At 39.0% G+C, this 23,601-nt stretch overlaps 4 protein-coding genes across 8 annotated transcripts; 2 read left to right on the top strand and 2 right to left on the bottom strand.

Annotated features, from left to right (window-relative positions):
- The first annotated feature begins 946 nt into the window (after nt 1-946).
- si:dkey-12e7.1 (uncharacterized protein LOC557553 homolog) lies at nt 947-4,287 on the top strand. Its single transcript, XM_061283035.1, has 3 exons — nt 947-1,207; nt 1,720-2,336; nt 2,455-4,287. Exons 2-3 carry the CDS (start codon nt 1,806-1,808, stop codon nt 3,040-3,042), a joined length of 1,119 nt encoding a protein of 372 aa, XP_061139019.1. The 5' UTR covers nt 947-1,207; nt 1,720-1,805; the 3' UTR covers nt 3,043-4,287.
- A 905-nt stretch (nt 4,288-5,192) lies between these two features.
- Nucleotides 5,193-16,538, top strand: anpeplb (alanyl (membrane) aminopeptidase-like b). The gene is made up of 20 exons (XM_061282865.1): nt 5,193-5,830; nt 7,033-7,175; nt 7,261-7,391; nt 7,772-7,892; nt 8,918-9,072; nt 9,250-9,363; nt 9,607-9,750; nt 9,845-9,910; nt 10,270-10,335; nt 10,398-10,546; nt 11,296-11,375; nt 11,499-11,629; nt 12,020-12,075; nt 12,174-12,321; nt 12,526-12,614; nt 13,183-13,299; nt 14,364-14,531; nt 14,672-14,812; nt 15,147-15,210; nt 15,554-16,538. Exons 1-20 carry the CDS (start codon nt 5,226-5,228, stop codon nt 15,704-15,706), a joined length of 2,841 nt encoding a protein of 946 aa, XP_061138849.1. The 5' UTR covers nt 5,193-5,225; the 3' UTR covers nt 15,707-16,538.
- On the bottom strand, nt 16,468-19,932 carry arpin (actin related protein 2/3 complex inhibitor). The gene is made up of 6 exons (XM_061282863.1): nt 19,745-19,932; nt 19,146-19,221; nt 18,726-18,858; nt 18,029-18,235; nt 17,585-17,748; nt 16,468-17,417 (listed from the first exon to the last, which is right to left on the bottom strand). Exons 1-6 carry the CDS (start codon nt 19,834-19,836, stop codon nt 17,409-17,411), a joined length of 681 nt encoding a protein of 226 aa, XP_061138847.1. The 5' UTR covers nt 19,837-19,932; the 3' UTR covers nt 16,468-17,408.
- Nucleotides 19,933-20,535: 603 nt separating this feature from the next.
- On the bottom strand, nt 20,536-23,582 carry fam169b (family with sequence similarity 169 member B). 5 transcript variants are annotated; one of them, XM_061282860.1, is made up of 7 exons: nt 23,443-23,582; nt 23,002-23,127; nt 22,760-22,862; nt 22,580-22,665; nt 21,739-21,901; nt 21,401-21,583; nt 20,536-21,190 (listed from the first exon to the last, which is right to left on the bottom strand). In XM_061282860.1, the coding sequence occupies exons 2-7, from the start codon at nt 23,125-23,127 to the stop codon at nt 21,045-21,047; spliced, it is 807 nt and encodes a 268-aa protein (XP_061138844.1). In that variant the 5' UTR covers nt 23,443-23,582; the 3' UTR covers nt 20,536-21,044. The 5 variants fall into 5 exon arrangements, with proteins under 5 accessions (XP_061138844.1, XP_061138846.1, XP_061138842.1 ...); XM_061282862.1 differs by having other exon boundaries at nt 21,739-21,856; nt 23,002-23,131; XM_061282858.1 differs by having other exon boundaries at nt 23,002-23,131.
- Between the last annotated feature and the right edge of the window lie 19 nt (nt 23,583-23,601).

Here is a 23,601-nt window from a genome sequence, read left to right on the forward strand (position 1 = left end):
CTGCTGACATACACATTAATACGTCCTATATATGTATGAAGGTATAAAAACGAATGTTGAGGGTAGCTGACTAAAATAAGTAATTCAGCAAATACCAAAATAGATGACAATTAGGAGTTAACTATTAAATCACTGACACACTAATGAACTAAAATATGGTTGAATCTATTCTTATCTGCTAAAATTGTGGTTAGATTAGCAGAGTACAGGAGCGTCGCGACCCCCAAGACGAGACATTCCCCGCAGCTTTTAAGTAACGGAGTTGTCATGTTTCTGGATTTGAAGGAATTATAGTAGAGTAGCTTGCTGCTTGCTCTGTAAACAGTGAAGCTAGCTCCTAATTGGATTTTTTTGTTGTAAATTCCAGTTTTTGTGTGTGTGCACATCATTCACATTGCATATTAAATGGGATCTCGGGTCTGTGGGCCAAATGTGTCCCTACAGTGTCCCCGCATGGACAGAAGATGCAACGTCACACAACATGTTTACAATTCATGGCCACATGTGGAGCACAGAAGATAACATACTACATACAGGACTGTCTCAGCCTTTTTATTTGAAAAAAAAATTCTAATTACCATCATTAAAAAATATTTGCCTGCATTTTCCCATCTCGGATGCTTTAACAAAGCAGTAGTTTTAACCCGCTCAAGACTGTGGAGATGAAAGTGGACTTCAGGAGAGACCCTTCACCCCTTACTATCCTCAGTAATGCTATTCCCTCAACAGACAACTTCAAGTTCCTGGGATCCACAATCTCTCGGGACCTGAAATGGACCGGCCACATCGACTGTCCAGAAGAAGGCCCAGCAGAGGCTATACTTTGAGACAGCTCAGGAGGTTCGACCTACCACAGGAGCTGCTGAGGACCTTGATTCCGCTGCAATATTAAGCGGCGCGCGCCCTCTAGGCCTCCACTTTACGTACTACAAATACAACCGGCGGCTTTTGATGACATCATGGGCAGCGTAGCTCTCTGCATTAGCGCACAAACGCAACAGAATGTGCCAACTACCGCTTCATTTCAAATAGTTTTGTCCCCTCCGTGCTACCAATACCAACGCCTGATGGATCTCTATTAAATTTACGGGACAACAAGGAAATAAATAGTTTTGATCGGAAACGCCTTTGTTTTTTGTTTTTTTGCATTAGCTAACAGCTAGCAGGCTAACTAGATTGAGGGTGCCGAACCTGTTCGACCAAAAAGGTAAATACACGAAGTAAACATATTAGTTATGAAAGTATGTAAACTGCTACAGAAGCTACATATTGACTTAAATTAATAGCAGTAATGTTGTCAACTGAATACCACACATGCAGTCTATAAAGTGATGATCAATACATTGATTATCTTGGTAAACTATAGCCCGTGTATGTGGTTGTTTGTACCGCATTGCAATTTGAGGAGACATGCTTTATTGAATGCATTTGAGTGGTTAACTAGTATATATATACAGTACGTATCCTATATTTGAGAACAAATTATCCCGTAGAAAGAATAGCACAGAAAACTGCTAAAACATTTAATTCATCATAGTCTGTGTGGTCAATATTGATTTGACTGCAAATGCATGTTGACCAGCTTCCTCTAAGATGATTATTTTTATCCCTTTGTAAAAACATACATAGGCCTTTCAAAAGAAGTGTTTTTTTTTTTTTTCCAATGACCAAACAAATGAAATTCCTATCTGACATGACTTTGCTTTTCACCAATTTAAGCTGAAGAGACAGATTTATGGCAAAGCCACACCACAAGACTTCCCGGTGGAGATCCTGACTTCCACCGTTGGTTCTGTGCTATCAACATGTCCCCGCGGAAAAGACCCTTGGCTCCTGTAAACAACCGCCGCAAAGCGGGGGATGACTACTTCCCTTTCAACTTCCTGCCAGTGGAGTGCCAGCTCCACGTGTTGTCTTTCCTGAATGAGGTGGATAAATGTAGCTGTGCTTTGGTTTGCTTGAGTTGGAGTTGCCTTGTTCGTTCATGGAAGCTATGGCGGGTTGCTGACTATTCCCGTCGAGGCGTCTTCCACCTGGGGCAAGAGGGGGTGCTGGTGTCCAATCGAGAGTTTGAGAGGTGGAAATCCTGGGTTCACCTCTACACGCACCATCTCATCTCGCGCCGGGCCAGTCTTCTCACATTGAAGGCCAGCTTTGATTTGGGGGATCGCTGTAATAAGTGGGGTGAGCTGCTAAGCCACCTGTTGGATAATGTCCACTGCAGGGACCTTGGTCAGCTAGACCTCAACTGGACGTTTACACTTCTTCAGCCTCTGGATCTCAGGGTGCACTCCAGCTCCAGTTCTCACCAGGACAGCATCACTAAGATGGACCAGGTAACACTTCATATAGAATTGATTCTACGTAAATTGTAAATATTGATGAAAGATAACTCTAAAAAGTTTTGTTGGCTTATTTCTTATTTCCCTGAACTAATGTCATTTGTTTTGACAGGTGACCAATTTCCAGGAGCTGCTGACCAAACTCACTCAGAGCTGTCCTCGTATCAGCAAGATGAGGTTACACTTTGACTGGTCGGATTTGTCAGTGTCTCTCCTCACCCAATTCCAGCAGCTCAAAGTGCTTGAGCTGAAGTTCTTCTGGGTCTTCAAAGGAGTGACTCCATCAACACTGCAGACCCTAACGACATCCCTTCCTAACCTCAAATCACTGACCTTACACATTCTGGTGCCGCTCTGGAATCTAGGTATTTCCTACACTCTAGAGTCGCTTTCTTTGGAGTTCTTGGACGTGTCGCCCAGCAGAGGCCTGGTCTTCTCTTGTCTAAAGCTGCCCGCTCTGCGTGAGCTCAGAGCCAAGAAGATTGTTCGTGGCATTACATTGGACAGGCGCACGAGGCTGAGGATCCAGAGTCGTTGGCCCTGCTTGTACCATGTCCTTCGGGAAGGGACGCCAAGACTGCAGGCCCTCAACAACGAGAGACTTCTTCCGACCTGGAGAGAGAGGAGCTACGAGGAACTGTCGGCCATCCTGGACGGCTCCTGTTACTGTGTCCAGCATCTTGACAGCTGGCTTTGGTAACCAACCAACTCTGTGAATGTAATTGTATTCCTCAATTATTGTTTTACATAACTCAGTTTACCGAGTGGGACACAAATAAGTCACATGAGTGGCTGCTAACTTTAGAGCGTCACCGGCCTCAAAGTTAATTGAGAGCACTGGCTATGCACGTAACAAAAATGCAAGGTCCAAGATACTTCCATGGGAACAGTCACAAATGTACACAAGTTTGCTTTCAAAGATGTCAGTGTTGCCTAGCCTAAGAAGATTGCAACAAAAAATGAATGATTAAAGTAGGTCGTATATGAAAATGAATGAACTCAGCAGTACCGATAATGCAAATATGTAAAGGTGTGCATATTTTTACTTTGTATATTATTTATGATAAAAGAAAACTGTATTCTAAGTGATCTCTGTAATTCAATAATAAAGACCAGAAAAACGCCTTTTCCAGGACTACCAGCTTCTATAAAATCTTCAATTTGCAACTGGCTTCTGAATATTTGTTTTGAAGAAATGCATTAAGATCTTGTGATTCTGATTCAAGCCTGTTAGGAATGCAGATCAGCTCAGTTTGGGTTTAAGCCAGTGCTGGACCAACTGTTAAATGATGTGTTAATGTACTGGATGTGTTTCTTCTGAATTTCCATTACTCTTGTAGTTGTGTAATATTACTGTACTACAGTGCAAATTTTCACATGAGGTTTAGATTTTAGATTATGCACTGTGGATGTAAATTATTTTATCCTCAACTGGATTTTATTTTGATTTCAACTGTTTGGCTCCTCCAGCTGAGAAACCCAAGCAATGCTCTTGCTATATTACACATGCTGTTCACTAGAGACCCTTATTGTCTATGTTTTGCCTGTGAACACTTTTGGAGCTCTTTTTGCACGATTCTAGACTAACTTTGTTGTCAGAACTAGTGGATTGTGATGATTTCATAGGTTGATGTCAATCTATTTAAAATATTCTTTACTGACCAATTATACTTTGCTTTCTTTCATTTCCCCTTAAAAACTGGTTTAAGTTAATTTCTCTGAATTTACTGTTCAGCACATGTGATTAAACCAAGTCATTGCAAAATTACTTTGCAAAGATTTATGCACTACATTTATAATTTACTAAACAATGGTGTGTTTTGTGTTGAGTTGGAGGGCCCCCGAGATTAAGACTAATGTCATAACAGCAGTTTAGGGAATATAAATGGGTTCAATTGTACTTGAGTTTGTAAGCAATAAACATTTTTCTCTTGCGGCCTTTAAATCAGTGAGTCCATGTTATTGTGCCACCAACCTGAGAGTGAAACTGTTTCGGCCAGAATCAGGCAATTTAAATGATAGAGGGGGCCACTACTGGGGAGCCCCAAACAACAGCGCACTGCCTAACTAGATGTTTGACAAAAAGGACATTTGAAATAAACCCACACTATGTGCATATGTACATTTTTTAAAATATTTATTTTTACTTGAACCAATGTATAGAAGACTATTGTACGGAAGAGGATTAGGCCCAGTGAAGAAAATACTTTATTCTCAGAATTCTGACTTTAAAGTTAGAATTCCGACTTTAAAATTAGAATTCAGACTTTAAAGTCAGAATTCTGAGAATAAAGTCAGAATTCTGAGAAAAAAGGTCAGAATCCTGTCACCCCTCTTCTTTTCTTTTTTTTCACCGGCCCTAATCCTCTCCCGTACACTTCACCACAAAAATATGGACTTTTAAAAATATTTTTGGGGGTTGGTGCACAGGTTGTAGGCAACATTTATGGTTGAAAAGTTTCGAAATTAACTTTGGAATTAACTCCCATTTTTTTACATCACAAACTCCTGCCATTTAAACAGGTGTGTGGAGACTTTCCATAGCCACTAAGTTATAATGATCCAGCTGAGAAATGGGCTGCGCTAAGCTTCTTGAGAGTGTGTGTCTGGACCACAGAAACCACCTCCAGATGTTTGAGCACTATCTATGACGTCTCATTTACAACCTTCCAGACTGAATCACTTACTCTTTGCTCCCTATGCAATGTCCAGGTTAATGCTTAATCCAAACACAGACTTGAGATAGTGGGGCCAAGCCCTATTTATGGGAGGGTGGTTACTTGGATGCAGATAAGGTTTTGCAGATCAGAGGTAAAAGTACAGAGATGTGTCAGAATAAGCTCAGCAAAGCAAGCGAACAGAACCGCCGATCAAGCAGCCACCATGTTGAAGAGCTCGACGTCTAAGGCCTTCGCCGCTTCTTTTGGGATCCTGACTGCGTCTGCCATTTGCAGCATGGTCACTATGGTCATTTTTTACGAAATCCAGATCGGACCGATGAACGCAACAGAAAAGCCGACCGACCCACCCCCCATTATTATACCGCCACCTGTCATGCGGTTGCCGACAAATCTGGTGCCTGACAACTACAAATTATTTCTTCATCTTCAGCTCTACTCCAGAATCATCGAGGAAGTTAATGTCACCACTCCAAACCAGACGATGGTGTTCACCGGTACCTCAACTGTACATTTTCATTGTGTTGAGAAAACACAGAGCATTTACCTCCATAGCCGTGACCTGAGGGTTTATGATCCATTTGTGAAGAATAAAATGACAAATAAGAAGATCGAGATAATTAATATGAAGAATCATGTGAATGAAAGTGATTTCTTGGAGATCCAGTTAAAGGAGGAACTGATGGCTGGAAAGAACTACAGCTTATTTCTGGAATTCCAGGGAGAGATCTCACAAAATCTTCAAGCTTTATATCTAAGCACATATAATGAAGATGTTCCACATTTTGAAAATAACACAAATAGAGAGAGGTAAGTGTGAAAAAGATTTTGATTTATAAATCTGTTTAAAGATAGTTCTTTAAATGTTTTTTCTTTTTAACTGATATAAATGGTCAAGGATAATTAACACGTTGACATAACAGTCCAAATGTGTCCGCTCTACCGTATAACTCAGAGAAGACCAGTCATGGCTGGAAATACAATAAATCCGACTGATCTCATAATGACAGTCTGAATCTATTTTGAAGGCAAATTAATTTGTTCTCATTCAGGAGTCGGCCGTCTTTTTGAAAGTGAGCGTTAGTTCCTGGCAAGTGGCAATTGGTGAATAAAGTTGGATGCGTCCATCTGAAATTTATTTTTGCTCAAATGACCTTTATTCATATGATTTCTATTTATGTAAATAAACAAATCTTTGATTTCTCAGTTAAGAATCAATTATCTCTTGTCGAGTTATATGGTGGATAGGATGGTGCGCGAGTGTGTATTGGATTTGGTCCAGACAAATTGGCTAAGATGAAATTCCAAATTTCAAAGCTTGACATGAAAAACCTGAAGAAGGGGGCCTGAGTAGGGGTTACTTAAAAGTTAATTCTTCAAAATTAACTATTGTTAAATTGGTAAAGGGGAATTTGTTGGTTGAACCACTAAACCTCCATTCCCGTTCCAAATGGTGCCAAAGTTTGACCTAACAGTAAATTAATAGTTTAAAAAGTCATCGATTAGATGAAGACTTGTTCTGAAGCACAGCAACACACAATTTTGAATTATGTTATATTATTTTGCTATAATATATTTTGAAACTGCTTAAATATTTTAATTTGCTAACTAGGGAAGCCCATGCTCATCGTTAGCTCATGAGAATGAGACATGTTAATCACAGTTAGAGTAAGCTGCTATATACTTTATTTTATTCTGCTTTGCAATATTGTATAGTTAGTAGCAGCATCATAGCACTGATGTTTCATTTACACATGAATGTATTAAGAGTTATAATATATAATATACTATATGTTGTGACTGAGCAAAATATGACTTGACTTAGAACATACTCAAAACAAGAAACGACGACTCAACTTGCTTGAAAGTTGGTAGTGACTCTACAAGAGTTGCTTGACTTATTTCCACACTAGCTTGGGACTTGCTTCAACATTGACGGTTACGATTTGAGACTTACATGTGACTAGTACACGTGACTTATTGGTGAATATTAACCTTTTTTTATTGCATAGATTTCTTGCCAGTACATTCCTGCAGCCAACAGCCGCCAGAAAATTGTTTCCTTGTTTCGATGAGCCGCAAATGAAGGCTGTGTTTGATGTGACAATCAAACATAGGAAAGAAATGACGGCACTTGGGAATGAAGCTGCGAAAGGTGAATAAATATGATTTACAATCAGGTAAATGTAAACAAAGCAAAATATCTATTACACAATATACTTTGCACCCTTTTCTTTTAGGCTCAGAACTTGCAGAAGATTGGGAAGTCACACAATTTTATCCGACACCGAAAATGTCCACCAACTTATTGGCATTCACAGTTTCAGAGTTCACACCCATTAAATCAGTGCTCGAACGCGTGACAATCCAGGTAAGTTTGCTTTGACTTTAAGACTCATTGAGTTGTTTTACTGTGTTGACTGGCAGTATGTTTTATTTCCCTTTACTCAACCATTCAAAATTTTTACTACCTTTCTGTTATGGAAAGAAAAACACAGGTGCCATTTTGCCACAACACTCAATGTGCAGTTTAATTATAAATCAAAACTACTCTGTTTGACCACAAAAATAAAACCGTCTGCTTTTAATTGTTTAATTCTCAACAAATTAAGATCATTTTTTGTTCTTGATGAACTTGATGTCTTTAATGGAAGGGCATCAACAATTTTGTGCATGTGTGTAAATGTTTCAGTTGAGGATAAGACGAAACAAGACCTCATGTGCCCTTTATGATTTTTTTTTTTCATGCAGATATATGCTCGGCCAGAGGTTACTGATGCTGGGCACACTCGATATGCAGCAGATGTTACCGGAAAGATTCTCAAGTTCTATGAAAACCACTTTGGAATCCATTACGTTCTGAAAAAGCTTGGTAAGAATTTATGCAATGGATCAAATTCAGTGTGTGTCTACGGTTAATTATAGGCATATATACATCATGATATATTACGTAATTAAATGTTTTTATGAAATAGGAGTTATTTTATTTTGGTGGCGATTTTTCTCATTTTGAAGTCAGACTCAAAGTTCAATCCCCACTTCCACTGTACGTACTTCGACACCCATCCCTAGATTTGAGGTGCGTTCATTGGCCAATCACAAAGCAAAATACTCTTTTAGCATTTTAACATGGCTAAAAGGTCAAAAAGTTCATCTAGCATGATATAGCTCCTTTAATGAGGTATGAAACAGCAAAATATCTACATGCAACACTTTTTAATAATCTCTCAAGTGTTTACATTTCCAAATGGTTACTTACAACAGTTCCGTGTCAGGAACGGATGGAGCAGGGCGACCAAATGCAGCTTGGACCAGGATTTATTGGAGGACCTCAAAAACAGAGTCGTCAAACTGACATGACTTAACAAAATAACCAGAGGACTAACCGACAGGGGCGCGACGCAAAGGACGTGAAGACATTAAGACAACAGGAACCGTGAAGACATTAAGACAACAGGAACCAAAAAGACATCAAGACAACAACAACAACACACACACACAATGACCCGAAAGGTCATGAGGGGCAGACAGGACTTATATAGAGGCAGGTGAGAATATTCACACTTAATCATTGGCACACAGGAGGGGAGGGGCGAGCACACAGACAGTAACCATGACAACAAAAACATAGTGGAACGGCTGGGGACGAGACGTGACATTCTGGGAAATCACAATGTCTGATCATTGGTAAACCTTTTTAGAACAGGCTTGCCGGTTCACTCATGTAGTCCTTGTGGACAAACTGAGGTTTTGTAGCTAATTTGTCCAGTTGTGTAGTTGAAACATGTTCGCAGGTTCCAAACATCACCATTGTTTTCCCCCAATGAATGTGCCTTGACAAGATTTGTGGAAACAAAACACTTTGCAGATATTTATTATGTCTGATCATTCCCCCAGATCAAATTGCACTGCCAGATTTATCTGCTGCAGCGGTGGAAAACTGGGGACTGATAACATATCAAGAAGGAGCCTTGCTGTATGAAGAAGGGGTGTCATCCCAGTTGCACAAAGAAAAAATCTCTCATCTCATTGCACATGAACTGGCACACCAGGTTAGTTAAAAGCTTTTGCTCTCATCAGTCTCCCCTGAATTCAAATGTAAAGAGTCATTTTACCGTGGTCACATGCCACGCCACAAGTAAATAAGAAATGCCTCATTCACAATTTTTTTGTGTCCCATTTTGACATATGTGTTCAATGCTTCTAAATTGCACCTCTTTTGCTTGCAGTGGTTTGGAAATCTCGTGACAATGAAATGGTGGAGTGAAGTTTGGCTAAAGGAAGGCTTTGCCACCTACATGTCAATCTTGGCATTGGGCAACGTTGAACCTACATTTCAAGTTGTAAGTTCGGATTTCTAGATAATGTACAGTACAAGATTTATTTGAGAATGGGTAGGTGAAAGAAGAAAGATGAACTCGGGTGCGTCTGTATGTTGCTATTTTTTTTGTCTGTTTTGATCACCGTATCGCATTTCTGATTTACGAAACGTGCCATCGTAATAATATTTGGTCTGAAAAGTTGATCCCTTCTTATTAGTCTTTCATTGAGGCAGTATTATTTGATGTGTTGTCCGTCTCCACCAGAAAGAAATGTACATCATGAGTGAACTTCACGCAGCACTTGAGCAGGATGCATTGGCTTCTTCACATCCTCTTAGTGTCCCACCTAGCAACGTCGAATCCACTTCACAAATCATTCAGATGTTTGATGATATATCCACCTACAAGGTATGCTCAAATGAGTAGAAAAGAAATACAGATGTCATGTACAAACTGTACTTTTGATATTATCATTCATATGACTTTTTTATTCATGCTGTAGGGAGCAATGGTGCTGAGAATGCTGGCAGACGCCGTGGAGCAAAGAGTTTTCGACAAGGGGATTAAAGTAAGTGTTAGCATACCCTCATTTGATTCAGGAGTAGTTGTATCCTAATTGTTGTATGTGTGTGGCATGACTTTTTTGGGCATTTTATGGCTGGTGCGACTTATACTCCGGTGCGACTTGTAGTCCGAAAATTACGGTAATCAGTTCTGATTTCAAAACAAATTTGAAAAATTGGTCACTTGATGAGCACACCGGCACCAACTCACGACCATTCAAAACCATCAATAAAATGTTATTTCTGTAAATAATGTTTGAGAGGAAAGCAAAACAAACCTCATGGTAGATCATGACAAAAAACACTTCTGCTCTTGCTGGCATAATTGTAATGTAATGTTTTTCTCTCCCTTTCATCGTTCCAGATGTACCTCAGTAGCTATAAATATGGAAATACTGACCAAGATGACCTTTGGAAATGTATACAAAAGGCAAGTTAACAAAATCCCCCCCCTCCCAAAAAAAAGTTTTTAAACCCTCACGTTACAAACAGGCTGTTGTTGAGGACGGGGGTCACATTAAAGTTGCCGAGACGATGGGCACATGGACCAATCAAAATGGATATCCTGTTATTACCATCAACACTACAAATGGCGAAATCAACCAGAATCACTTCCTCTTCAACAGTACTTTGGACTCCAGGTATGTCATGTTTTACATTAACTAGCAAAACAGATAATTACTTCACAAGTAACTCAAATAGCGGAAGATAAATCACATAGGACAAATTACCAACATTGAGCAGCTGAATTTTCTAAAGTTAAAGTGCACATACCAAGAAGTACAAAAAAATAATTAAAATGTAAAGACATGAAGTCACAAAACAACATTTACTCAGAGAATTAAAGAGACGTCTGTGGTTAGCAACAGTAGAAGAAAGGAAGGCATGAGTATTACCAAACATAAACAGAGGAAAATTTACTCAAAGCTTGCTTGAGATTCTCACCTTAGCCACATTTTACTTTCTCTTTCATTTCTCATGTGCTTCTACATTTCTGAAATATTGTAAGAAGTACTCAAACTTGAATCATTGCATTTAATGGCCCCTTTATTTTTATTTATTTTTCTGATCAAACACCATAAACCTGATAATAATGAGCAAATGCGAGTGAATGCATCTGACATGAAATGTTATGGTTAATTTGACTACTCACAATATACTTGGTTAGAACCAATCTAAGCCATGCTCACTTTGCATCGATAGAGTTTGCGATTACTGTCAGAGTGATCTCCAAATGATCCACATGATTCATTTTGTAACATGTTAGGAGTGTGGATCAACCCTGAGTCATTTGATCTGTAAATGATGTCAGGACTGCCTCCAGTTTAGTTGGCTCATTTTACTAACCAGGAAAGACTTCTCATTACTATCTGTTCTTTTGACTGTTCAGTCGTTTGTGGCATATCCCAATCCGAGTGATGTCAAATACATCAGGAAGTAGTTTCATCTGGCTGAACACCAGAAGTGCAGGTAAGAGAACAGCAAATATTTTTTTTCTCCCCCCCCCCCCACCTCAAATCAAACTCAACGATCAAAATGGAACAATTACATTATTTATCAGTCTGTTGTAGAACTTATCTTCTCCCCTCCCAGTTAAAGACCCATTCCTTTCTAAGCACGGAGAGTGGATCCTTGTAAATGTCAACTGTACTGGATATTACCGGGTCAATTACAACCCAGAGAATTGGGAAAAACTCCTCAATCAGCTGGAATCAAACCCAAATGTGAGTACGAAGCCAACGTGGCAAATCGTAATAGAACGTCTGCCTGTCTATTTTATATTTAGATTTGAAAATTATAAGTGAGAATGAGTATGTAGTATTTAGCTTCAGATATTTGTTAAACAGAAAATTATGACTGTCAGTTGGAATACTCTTGAGCAAGGCACCAGACCTACGTAGCCCCTAATGCAGGGTTGCAGGTTCAATAGCTGTTCCTCGTGGCTCCCTTTGAATTGTTCAATTGTTCCAAAAATCTTTTAACACAGCGATCCTATGTTTTATATCCATTCCGTTAATTTGCCCCCGACACAAATCTGAATTGAACCTGTCATGTTGTCAAACTGTACATCATACTCAGTTGTTTTCAACATCATCTTGTTTTTTGCTTTCTAGCGCATTCCAGTGATGAACAGAGGGCAGCTCATTGATGATGCATTTCATTTGGCAAGGTATTATTGCTGTTTTTTTTTTTTTTTAATCTGACTATTGACGTATTTGGTCAACGCAATCACACTGTTCCTTCACTTTGCTAAAAATTCTCTTTTAGGGCCAAAATGGTCAATGTGACTCTAGCTCTGAATACAACGTGGTTCCTTCGCAATGAGAAAGCTTCCATACCCTGGGAGTCCGCAGTTCGCAATCTTGAGTACTTTGTCCTCATGTTTGACCGCTCCGAGGTGTATGGACCCATGCAGGCATGTTTCATTATCTACCATTATGAGCAGTTCAATTACTTACAAAGCATTCATAACATCACTATTTGCCACATTTTTGAGGGTCTGTTGTCTTTAGAACTTTTTACCAGTGACATCAAAATGTTGGTTGGCTATAAAATCAAATTACCGGTAGAATTGTGCTTGACTAACATTCCAAGGTTGGAAACATGCACTCTGTTTCAGGCTTATCTTCGGGCGCAAGTTAAAAACTTGTACAGTTACTACAGGAACTTTACAGACAACTCTGAAATTCCAACGAGCCACTCCTTACAGTAAGGAAATGTTTCCCTTGCACTAATGTTCTGTTTGTATTTTGATCAGTTTAATGTTCTGTATGTAGTTTAGCAAGCATATTAGTATTCGTCATATACATATTAAATGCCATTTTCATTTCTTATTTAAAAAAACAATAACAATAATGATGTCTGCCTAGTTAGCATCTTCTTTTTCTACTGACACCCACAGTCCCAAAATGTGATCCTAAATTGTCCATAGGTGTCAATGTGATTATGAATGGTAACCAGCTGTACTGGTGAAGCCCACCTCTTGCGTCAACTGGGATAGGCTCCAGTTAATCGGCGATCTTAATGAGGATCAATGGTATTGGAAAAGGATGGAGGCTTTTGTTGCAAATTCTTTGTCTGTTGGCCTGCTGAGCGAGAGGCCAGGTCCGCCACAAAATGACCTCTGCTGAGTATCGTTAGAAGATCCCTCTCATCTGAAAGTTTTAACCTTACCATCATTTTGTTTTAAGGTTCATTACCCATAAAAGTTGATATTTGCCTAGAGAATGTTAACTGATCACTTTCCCAAAGAAATAATGCTGGGTTTCATTTCAAGGCACAACCAGATCACAGCCATTGACATGGCTTGTTCCAATGGACTCCAAGAATGCATTGAAATGGCCACGTTGATGTTTGACGAGTGGATGAATAGCAATGATACCAACACCAACAGGTATGGCCACACCTGGCTAATAAATAATTAAATGTGGTGGTGATCTTAATTGTCAACAAAGAAAAGTATCATTTTTAGGCTGGTGACTAATTGTCAAAAATATCTTTTGTTTTTGACCTATCGGAGGCAGAGCGAAACCTAACAATCTGTAAAATCGGTCATATACAAAATGGTTTAAAATGCTAAGATTAATTTACTGCAAACTTTGTTAAATTTAGAAATATTTTTATACATCTCAAACCTACACAAAAAAAAACCAACATAAATACATATTGGTCATATGAATGATCAAAGTAGGCTGACCAAATGACTGCATTTGGTCCTAGAACCAAAGTTGCATACGTGTGTCATTTTATAGAAAGGATTATCAAATCCAAAGTTCAAAAATACTGTCAACTTGTATTCTGTGTGTGCTATTACCAAGCCATAAACCTCAGTTAGTCACATGATTATATTTTTAATCTTTGTTTCCATGGTAACTGTATAATATCATGTGTCAGATGAAACTCTAATTTATTAACTGTATTTAATTACAAAACCACTTGCTGAGGTTGATCTTACACTAAACTGGTCAAGAACCATATTCTGAAAGGCGCTAGTAATTATTATTTTGTGTAATATACATTCCAGACCTTTAGGAACATAAGGATTAAGTTGGTAACAACAGACTTCTAAACTTTAAATTGTATGAGAACTCAGTTTGGAATGACTGGAACAACTTTTGTCATAATGCAAATAAGTTCCTTTCCCAGCCTATTGTCATATTTTGTCCTTTTTGACCCCATCGGTTGATATTTGTTGAGGCAACACAAGTAAACTCACAAGAAAACGACTTTTGTCTGCAATTCTCAAGATGAAATCAAATCAGTGTGACCTCTGATTAGCATTTGACTTCAGATTTATGACACCTAGTTTCCTGAATTGTTTTTGTGTTCCAAACTGGATCAACTTTAGGGCAGTTGACTTCCAAGATTCCAATTTCTTGGATTTACCGAAAGTCCATATCAGAAAACAAAGCATCTCAAAAATTGCAATAATGTTTCATGTGTGTTTGTGTGACTCAGCATTCACCCCAACTTGCGGTCAGTCATCTACTGCCAAGCTCTGGCCGCTGGGGGGGAAAAAGAGTGGGAGTTTGCTTGGAATAAGTTCCTGACCACGAGTAAAACCTCAGAGAAAGAACAGCTTCGTAAAGCGCTGTCGTGCACCAAGAAGATCTGGCTTCTAAACAGGTGAAGCTAACAGTGGCGTTCAAACTCGATGATGTTTCACGTTAAATACGATAAAAGCTTTAATAACATCTTATTTTATTACAGCCGCACCTTCAGATAAGTTTAATTCCACATTAAAGAGAGTCTTGCTTATCTTGCAGATACCTGGACTACACTTTGGACCCTGAGAAGATACGACTGATGGATGTTACGACTACTATTAATTACATTGCCTCAAATGTGGCGGGACATGGATTGGCCTGGAATTTCATTCGAGCAAAATGGGACTACGTTCGTCAGGGGTTGGTTCTTCTTTTACTCTTCCAGAATCTGTGTTGTCATGATGTGTCACAACATAAAATGGAAGCTTGTTGCCCATTTACATCGGCCACTGAAGTGAGCAGTTCCTCGAACAAACAGCTGCCGTAAAGCTTACAATCCACAGTGGCTTTGAGTTGTCATCTCGCGCAAAGGTCATGAATCGTAATCAGTCCTTATCTTGACTTCTTTCTCATTAAACCCACAAGGAACATTTCATTTCAAACGCTGTGATAGTAATGACATTATCCGGCTCTCCAATTTTCGGTCCAAATATTTTCAGCATTTCAATTAGATTTTGTTATTGTACGTCACCAGTGATGGAGCCAAGCTGATCGAGGGAGTGGCCAGGAGGTTCTCGACAGAGTTCGAACTGGAGGAGGTAATTTACTATGATGCCTAAACAAACATCTCATAACCTTACAACTTATCAGATGAGTCTTTCGACCGGCTGTCATTATTATTGGGTTTTATTGATGCGCGCTTGAGCTATGACGTAAAATGCAATTTTCTTTTTCATCAACAAAGCTGGTTGGTGTGACAAAGTATTGAACCAACAAGGCACAATAAGAGTTTAAGGGTTGCCCTGGGTTTCTATTTGAATTGTTCCTAGTTCCTATTTACATTGCTTGGTTTGAGCCTTAGGACAAATTTTAGCTGATGACCTGAAAGATATCGCATTATTCTATTTAAAAAAAAATGTCCATCCCTCTGAACCTCTGCAGTTGGAGACTTTTGCCACAAAGAATGACATTTCTGCTGTTTCTGGAGCTGTGGAGCTGGCAATTGAGCAGGTCAAAGTCAACATCCAGTGGGTCAGCGAGAACAAGGCTACCGTACGGGAATGGTTTCTAAGCAAAACCGATTACGACATTTAGCATTTGTTCGGACCGTTAGATGGTGGGGGGGGCTCATCTTTGAAAGACCTTCCTCTGCTACTAAATTCAGAATGTAAAAACTCCAACAAAATGGATCAATGATCTGACTGATGCACTTTTCTAAAACCCAATTCCAGAGATGATTACAGAAATTACAATGAAAAAGTAAACATAGTCCTTTCTGCTAAACACAGCAATCAATATTTGTTATTTATCTAAAATACATTATTCAAATGCAAGTGGAAGAAATGAATACTGCTAATGTCCAAGTCCATCAGAGCCAAAGAACACTCTGACTAGGTTATAGAATACAGATAACTTGTTTTAGATAACCAAGATGTTTGTAATGTGACCAAATAATTTGTGTATAAGGCAGAAATTGAGTCCTTCTGTTCAATGGAGTGCCATCAGAACTTATTGGGATATTGTGGTCAGTGGTATCTCCTACTGTACAAGTTCAAGCGACTTATTCATCAATTCCATATAGCATGTGTTGACCAAAATTGAGTTGAGAAGTACAAAGGAATGCAAAGAATGATGACAGTATGTGCTATTTGTTTATTGTTTACATTATTACAGTGTTTTAGTAAAAAAAAAAGCTACAGATATTTTGTACATTTAAAGGCAAGAATTGGATACATTTGTATTTAGTGTTTACGTATGTTTGTAGTTGACAAGAAAAGTGGGGACTACTCACCGACAAGTGATGTATACTAAATAAAGAGTTGAAGAAGAATAAAATGACAGTGAATGAAAAGGAATGAGTATCGCATGTCAATTTATTTTACATTCTGCCCCTTTACGACAATAAATCACGAACTAAGCTGACAAAGTCGAATTCAAGTTAGTGTTCTGAAAATAGAGTTAGTTCATACGTACATACCAAACAGATCATTTGCAATCACGCTGTTTGTTTTTCCTATTTTCACTGTGGCAAGCACTTTGCAGCTGTTGTCAAATGTGCTGTATTTACTATAAAGTTGTATTTTACTGTATTTGTAAAGGATTTAAAGAGTGTAGTTTCACTCATGTAACTGAGGAGACAAAATTGACGTGAGAATATTTTGCTCTTAATATTTACCCTTACTGCTAATCACTATTGCGTTATAACTTTCTGTTATACAGTAAATCAGCCACATGTGTTCAATGGAAGTAAAAATATGAATAACCAATGATAGACAAATAACATTATTTTCTATTTCAGTTATCGGACAAGGAAAATAAACATATAAACTACTTTCATTAACGGATCGCGCACACTGATGGCAACGGGTGGATAAATTGATGGCCACTATCTTATTTAAGACTTTTGTGCCATTGATGCGGCCAACAGTTTTGGCCGTGGAAAATTTGAAGTCTGAAGTCATGTATGTATTTGGAAGTGTTAATAGAAGAGGAAAACGATGCACAATTCGATGGTGGAATTTAACCAACGTAATGTGACCAAATATGCACGAAAGAAGCAGAGCAAGTCAAATAACAGAGCTTGTCTAGGTGACCAAATCAAAAGCAGATCTTGTCGGTTTTACTCAGAGAGAAAAAAATCACTCTCACTTTGTAAGTGCAAAGGAACGATTCAAGCCAAGGCCACGCGTGCAACAAATTTGGTTTCTGGTGGGGGAACCGAAGCAATCTGATCCAAGACATCGAACTGAAGTTTAATCTGGAGATGGGCCAAGAGCTCGAGTCTACAATCTTCTCTTTAGTCATCCTAAGGATCAAAATGGTGAGCTTTTTAAAACCTTTAGTAGCATTTGCATTATATCCGATCTTTAACCATGACTGATGCTATAAAAACGATTTTGCTCTTCCCACTGTTCTTGCAGTAAACAATGTACGTATGTCTGAATTAGGTTTAGTTTGAAATTGTGCCCTCACCCATTCATCTTCCTGCGATCCCTCTCCTTCACCTCCAGGCTTCTGGGCGTAATCTGCTACGGCCTTGTTGGCCATAATCTTGTCTGTCCACGATGCTCCGGTCTTCTCATCTCCAGCAAAGTTACATTTGGACACTGTGCCATCCTCTACTTTAGCTAAGGAGACTAAAAATAGCAAGAAATAGTGTGAAGTGAAGAAAAGCGAATTGGTCTTAAAAGAGTGTGAATAAAATACCCATCTGGCCAAACATAAATTGGTAGGTTGAAAAGGATTTTTAAATCATTGTATTTTGGTTTTATTTACATTTGGCACAATTTCCCAACTTCAACCGAACCCCGGTGAAATATGACAAAATATAACTTTGTTTTGGCACCAGTATAACATGCATGTTACATAATTGTGGCCATTTTCCTCATCAATGACTCGAATATGATAGGTACTCACATATAAAGGGGCTGTTTCCTCTCGTCTTCAGCCGAATGTCTGTTTCAGTCTCCAGCTCTGTTTTGTCCATCTCACATTCAGGGTACCAGAAGGCCCATGTGCCGTCGGGTCTGTACTTGTCAGTTATTTTCACCAGCTCGGCTTTACGTATCAGTGCTGACAGCTGCTCCTCTGACAGTATGTCTGACTCCCCTTTAGCTTCCACTTCTATATATAAGTAAATGAAGACACAGGCACACATATGGACACATGGGTGAAAGTCTTTTTAACTAGTTTGAGTCTCAGGAGTTTACCCCATTTCCATTCTTGTTACTATCCATCCACCTGATTTCTGAACCGCTTTATGTTCATGAGGGTCGTGGGCGTGCAGGAGCCTATCCCAGCAGACTTCGAGCAATAAGCGGGGGACACCCTGAAGTGGTTTCCAGCCAATCACAGGGCACGTATAGATGTTTACTATTTACCTTTAATAATAACTTATATTGTTAATAAATAGTAACAACAATAAGAGTCTGATTCTGTGGTGTTTTGAGAGTTGCTGCAACCCAATTCTGCCTCCTGGGAAGCCCCGTCCTAAATTTTCCAAGTTGGCAGATTAATTAAATATTCCATTTGAGGAAATGCTGAATGCTGATCGTGACAAAATGAATGAAAAGGGAAATATTGATCATGTTAGTATCTGTTGGTCTTTACTTACTGTAGGAGGACATGAGGAAGCCTGTGTTGACCTTTCTGGTGTCACTGAAGTTTGGTTCAATCTCCTTCCCACTTGAGTCATACTTCCTTCGATGGACGCGTTTAGGTTTGATATACAGTATGTGGTAACGAACCTGCCAAAAGAAAAAATATATACATTATGTAGGAACGTACCTGCCAAATGAAAAAAATATACTTCTGTTGAACTGTACAGATGGATTCAACTTGTATGACTTTTGCAATAAGTTTGATTGGAGGAGAAAACACAATACACGCATGGTAAATAGTTCCGTTTTTAAAAATTTCTTGAGATAAATTTCTCAATGACAATTTGACAATGGGGTTGCTAATCTCCCAAAATAGATTTCTATATTAGCCTTGCATACACATCCATTGTCATCAGTAAGTATCCAACCAATACCTTCTGATTGTTGACATCAGTCAGCACATGTCTTGAAACATCAATAAGGATTCCTTCAACAATCACTCCAGGACCACTGTAAAACAAAACAGTAGCTATACATATAATCACAATATAAACAGTATTCCAATAATTTGTGGCATTTAATCTAATAATCTCCCTGAAGGCGCTGTCTCTGGGGGTACTTCCAAGCATTCTTGTTCAGCTGTCACAGCTGTCAGTTTTTACTATAATATTATTATTATTTTTATTAGATTATGAACATTTCACGAAAAGCAATTGAATTCCGCATTAACGTAATTGGGCAAGCGGCCGCTCAAGCGCTCGGAACATCATGTGACCGCTCTCAGCCAATCAGCGTCCGTTGCGACGGGAAGACGGACGCTCTTAAATCGGCGCTGTACAAGTATGCCCCCTAGTGGATGCCAACACTCAAATTCCATAAGAACACTCCACAAATGCTTTTCCTGGATTCCTGTCCGAAGATACACACGAATTAATTATATTCCTTTAACAAGATCCGAACATTTTCTCCCTTGGTTGCATCGTTAAACAGGAAGAACACTGTGTGGATTTGCTAAATTGCATACGTCACCTACCTTTCATGAGAGCCGGGTAACCACACACTGTCATATTTCTCATTGTGCACTGGTTTGTTTTTTAAAGATGTGTTATGATAAATACGGCTCATTTTCCACAGATTATTCAGTACACTTCAGTATGTAGTCCAAAAATTCCCGTCAGTGTTTTCCTGAAACTGACATTTCCGGTTCCTCCCACATCCATGTGCGCTTGTTTTGAAACATTGTGCGTACCGTAGGTCTTGTATGGTGTCCAATTTAGTAACAAAAAAAGTGTTGCTATTTTGTAAATTGAGAGAGTAAGGGGGAATCCTATCTATGCAAGCATTAAGGCGAACATCCAAAATTCATACAGAAGGACATGAACCCAGGTTCAAATACAAGACCTCTCAAATGTGTTCCTCCACTTCCCCAAGGCCTCCATGGAATCTAAAAGTAGAAAAAAAAAAGATTAAAAGTCACAGACTAGATTGCATGTGGTTAAAATAAATGTTGATTTTTTTTAAGACTACCATACCAATATTGTTGTTTTTCCAAAGATTTCAAAACACTTCCTAAAAACAATGTGTGTGTGGGAGGATGTCTCCTCCAAATTGTCTGTTATACTTCACATAGAACAAATATTACACATTATTACTTGACACTTTGTACTCACACGGAAATATTGAAGTTTCTCAGTTCTTGCTCATTTCAGGACCAGTTTTTGGACTACTGTTGATCCAGTCTTGCTGCCAAGCCATGAGTTGATGAAACGTTGTAGGACTTTACTCGAGCTGACACGTTTTTAAAAATACTACACCACTAAAGAATTCCTTGGTAGTGTATTTTTTTTTAATTTGGGGAACAGACATTAGTTGATACCCAACTATTTTACAAGTGAATCAATGTACATGTTCTATGCCCCTCTAAGACAATGATAAAAAAAATAGTGAATAGTATACAAACAGGATTGATAAATCTCAGGTACTACACTGCTGACGAACCCAGGTTAAGAACCACTGATGTAGGAGGAGTACATTTCACCAGTTTTGATAGCAATCTTATTTCTTCTCAATTTTTTCACCCAACTCATCTGTTTCGTGCTGGGTGTTCTCTGCTCCTCAGCTCGGTGTGACATAACTCCTGAAGGAAGAACTAATATGGGCTGGCAACCTATCCGGAGCGCGCCCCGGCTCAAGCTCATCCGTGTCGGTAAAACGGATAGATGCAATAAACCGTAAATCAAACAGTTACGATAGCTAAAACAAAAGAACTTCTACCAACTTGTAGAAGATACAAGATATATGGACCCAGTCTTGGATCAAATGAGGTTTCCTACTCAGCCAACTTGTTCTCCACTGTGCACATAGCGGGATAGTTGGATGTTGAGCCAGATGTTTCGCCGTTGAGTCCATGCACCCGGAGCCTCGACTTCATACAGAAGGTCTCTGTGATCTTCATTCAGTTGCAAAAAGTGCCTACACACTTAAAACAGAGGTATTTTGTAGAAAGCATTTGATGAAAATCCAAATGTTGTCTAGTACTAAATGCCACTGAGCTTCTCACTGGAGTTAACCTTCAAAATGAATTAGTTAAAATAACTATCCGTAATCTTTTTGGGCTTATATGCTGCTGCCCTTAAATAGAAAGTTTTAAATGTTTTTTTTCTGGGGTTACACTAGAAAATGCTCGAACCTGCAACCATGCTGGCTGAAAGTGGCACACTGATTCCCAGCACCTCCTCGCTGGGGAAGGAGGAGCAGAAGTCACTCAGCATCTTAAGGCCCAGTCCTCTCCTCCGCCAGCTCGTCCTCACCAGTATAGTGTCTAGAACAGGCAGCAGGTAGCAGCGACTACTCCAGCTGTCGCAGAGACTGCCTGGAAAAACACACAGATGATGTTTGTGCATAATTTGGTTCATATTTAGTTACTCAAAAATGCAAGAGAAGTATAATAAGTAAAGTCCACCCATGCACTCAGCACAAAATTGTGCCCAGATGCAGAAACTCAAATGCAAGGTTTTAGTATGATACCCTTGCGCTTGACAGTGTAGAAGCCGACTGCTTGGCCATCTCTCCACAGCAATTTGGCGCTCTCCGTGCGGGGGTGCAGGGAGAAGAGTGCTTCTTCCTGTGACGGCCGCTCCACGACCTGACTCAGCAGGAATATAATGAGTCTCTCCATAAGTGAGTGCACCTAAAGAAAACAGGTTGCCCAATGGTAAATTTGTGTTTCTTTGTTGGTCTGAAAACATTTTTGACTTTTGAAGATCTTTTGAAGATCTTGAACACTACCGTGCTGTCACCGTTACCTGATTCAGCAAGATTGGTGGTGGAGCACGTTTTGAGACGTGAATATTTTCTATGGTTGGATGTATTGTGGCAGCTGCTTTGATACAAATTCAAACATAATTACTGCAACTCTCTAACTTTAAAATGAAGCCTTATCAAAATGAATAGTACCATGTTGCAGAAAGTTTCTTGAGAAACATGAACCAAAATCATCACGTGATTCTTTCTAGCAAAGCTCCGATTGGAAACATTTGAATCCTCAAATTCTAAAACAGTTTTTTTTTTATGTTCAAGTCATTCATTTCGAGATTTAGAAATTCAGCGTATCATCTGTATGTAAAATATATAAATATGTTTGGGGGCCTTGATGTAATTCCTCACTCTTAGTTTTTTCTCTTTCCAACAATTGAATAGAAATTACAACATAAACAGTAAATGTGTTTAGGTTTTCCAGATTGTTCATGACCAGGATCAAGGTTTAAGTTTCAATTTCCACACAATGAGTCCCTCAATATAATTATATGCATTCAATACTGTGGTAGAAGCACATATATAAATATATCAAATATGAAAGTGGGATTACTGGCAGCAAGTCAGTTCTTGTTTTGCAGGATGTCCGTAAAACGTCATTCACACGCCACCAACTTCCATGCAAGTATAAGGCCAATACTAGAAGGCAAATGGACAGGAGGGAGCGTCAGAGGGAGTGTGTGTGTGTGTATGCATGTTTGTAATATGTCTGTGTGAGAATGTGTGATCGCACCTTGAGCTGGATCATCGGGTGGATGAAGTGCCAATAATGAACATCTAGCTTGGTCATCTTCAAACAGTTGCAACCATTTTATGTTACTTGCTGTTATTTGCAACTAATTGGAAAGACAAAGTATAGGTTCTTTGAAAACATAGAAACAAACGCACCTATTCTAATATAAAAACAACATCATTTTGCTTGAGGTAAAATGTCTATCATACAATACAAGACAATATGTGGGGTTTCAAATAGACCTTAGATGTGCTGGATGACTGAAACCATTCATGACCTTCAGGTCTGGATTCAAGCGACAAAAGATATTTTTCAGATGCTGACGTCAGGTCAGTTTCATCTACAGGTGGAAGGTCTACAGGGAACATCTTCCTGCACAGAACATTAACGTTGACGTGGAGTCTACATTCTGGACAATAAAAATAACAAGCATTCATTTAATATAATCAACAAACCTTCAACCCACCTCCCTTCAATGTTCATTTGAGCCACCATAATAATTAATATAAAACACACAGATACAATTTTTAAATTCATAATGACCTTTTCAGTCAAATGAGCGCTTAAGTGACACATTCATACGCCAGTCAGTGAACTTTGTCTTGCTCACGTAAAACAGAAAGCAGATTTCATGCAAAACAAATTGTTTGAAAGATTCACTCAGCAAAGGCAAGATAACCTACTTTCCGTCAGACTTAGCTGTGACAAAATCGAAGGACTTTCATGGTATTTTTAACAACTACTGTATTTCCTTGACAGCACTAGTCAAGCGAGGAAATGATCTTGTGAAAAACCTAAAAGGTCCAGACTTGAACAGGAAAAAAAACAACCGGAAATGCTTT

The sequence above is a fragment of the Syngnathus typhle genome, linkage group LG7 (assembly GCF_033458585.1).
Source record: "Syngnathus typhle isolate RoL2023-S1 ecotype Sweden linkage group LG7, RoL_Styp_1.0, whole genome shotgun sequence".
Lineage (NCBI taxonomy): Eukaryota > Metazoa > Chordata > Actinopteri > Syngnathiformes > Syngnathidae > Syngnathus > Syngnathus typhle.

Excerpts from the sequence above, each read along its gene's own strand:
- si:dkey-12e7.1 (XM_061283035.1), top strand. The coding sequence starts at position 1,806 with ATGTCCCCGCGGAAAAGACCCTTGGCTCCTGTAAACAACCGCCGCAAA. Across the intron at positions 2,337-2,454 it reads GCATCACTAAGATGGACCAG|GTGACCAATTTCCAGGAGCT; the intron begins GTAACACTTCAT and ends TTGTTTTGACAG.
- anpeplb (XM_061282865.1), top strand. The coding sequence starts at position 5,226 with ATGTTGAAGAGCTCGACGTCTAAGGCCTTCGCCGCTTCTTTTGGGATC. Across the intron at positions 7,893-8,917 it reads TTACGTTCTGAAAAAGCTTG|ATCAAATTGCACTGCCAGAT; the intron begins GTAAGAATTTAT and ends TCATTCCCCCAG. Across the intron at positions 12,322-12,525 it reads AGGTGTATGGACCCATGCAG|GCTTATCTTCGGGCGCAAGT; the intron begins GCATGTTTCATT and ends ACTCTGTTTCAG.
- arpin (XM_061282863.1), bottom strand. The coding sequence starts at position 19,836 with ATGAGCCGTATTTATCATAACACATCTTTAAAAAACAAACCAGTGCAC. Across the intron at positions 19,222-19,744 it reads TTACCCGGCTCTCATGAAAG|TGGTCCTGGAGTGATTGTTG; the intron begins GTAGGTGACGTA and ends TTTGTTTTACAG. Across the intron at positions 18,236-18,725 it reads CTTCCTCATGTCCTCCTACA|AAGTGGAAGCTAAAGGGGAG; the intron begins GTAAGTAAAGAC and ends ACTTATATATAG.
- fam169b (XM_061282860.1), bottom strand. The coding sequence starts at position 23,127 with ATGTTCCCTGTAGACCTTCCACCTGTAGATGAAACTGACCTGACGTCA. Across the intron at positions 22,863-23,001 it reads AGTCATCCAGCACATCTAAG|TTGCAAATAACAGCAAGTAA; the intron begins GTCTATTTGAAA and ends CTTTCCAATTAG. Across the intron at positions 22,666-22,759 it reads ACCCGATGATCCAGCTCAAG|TATTGGCCTTATACTTGCAT; the intron begins GTGCGATCACAC and ends TTTGCCTTCTAG.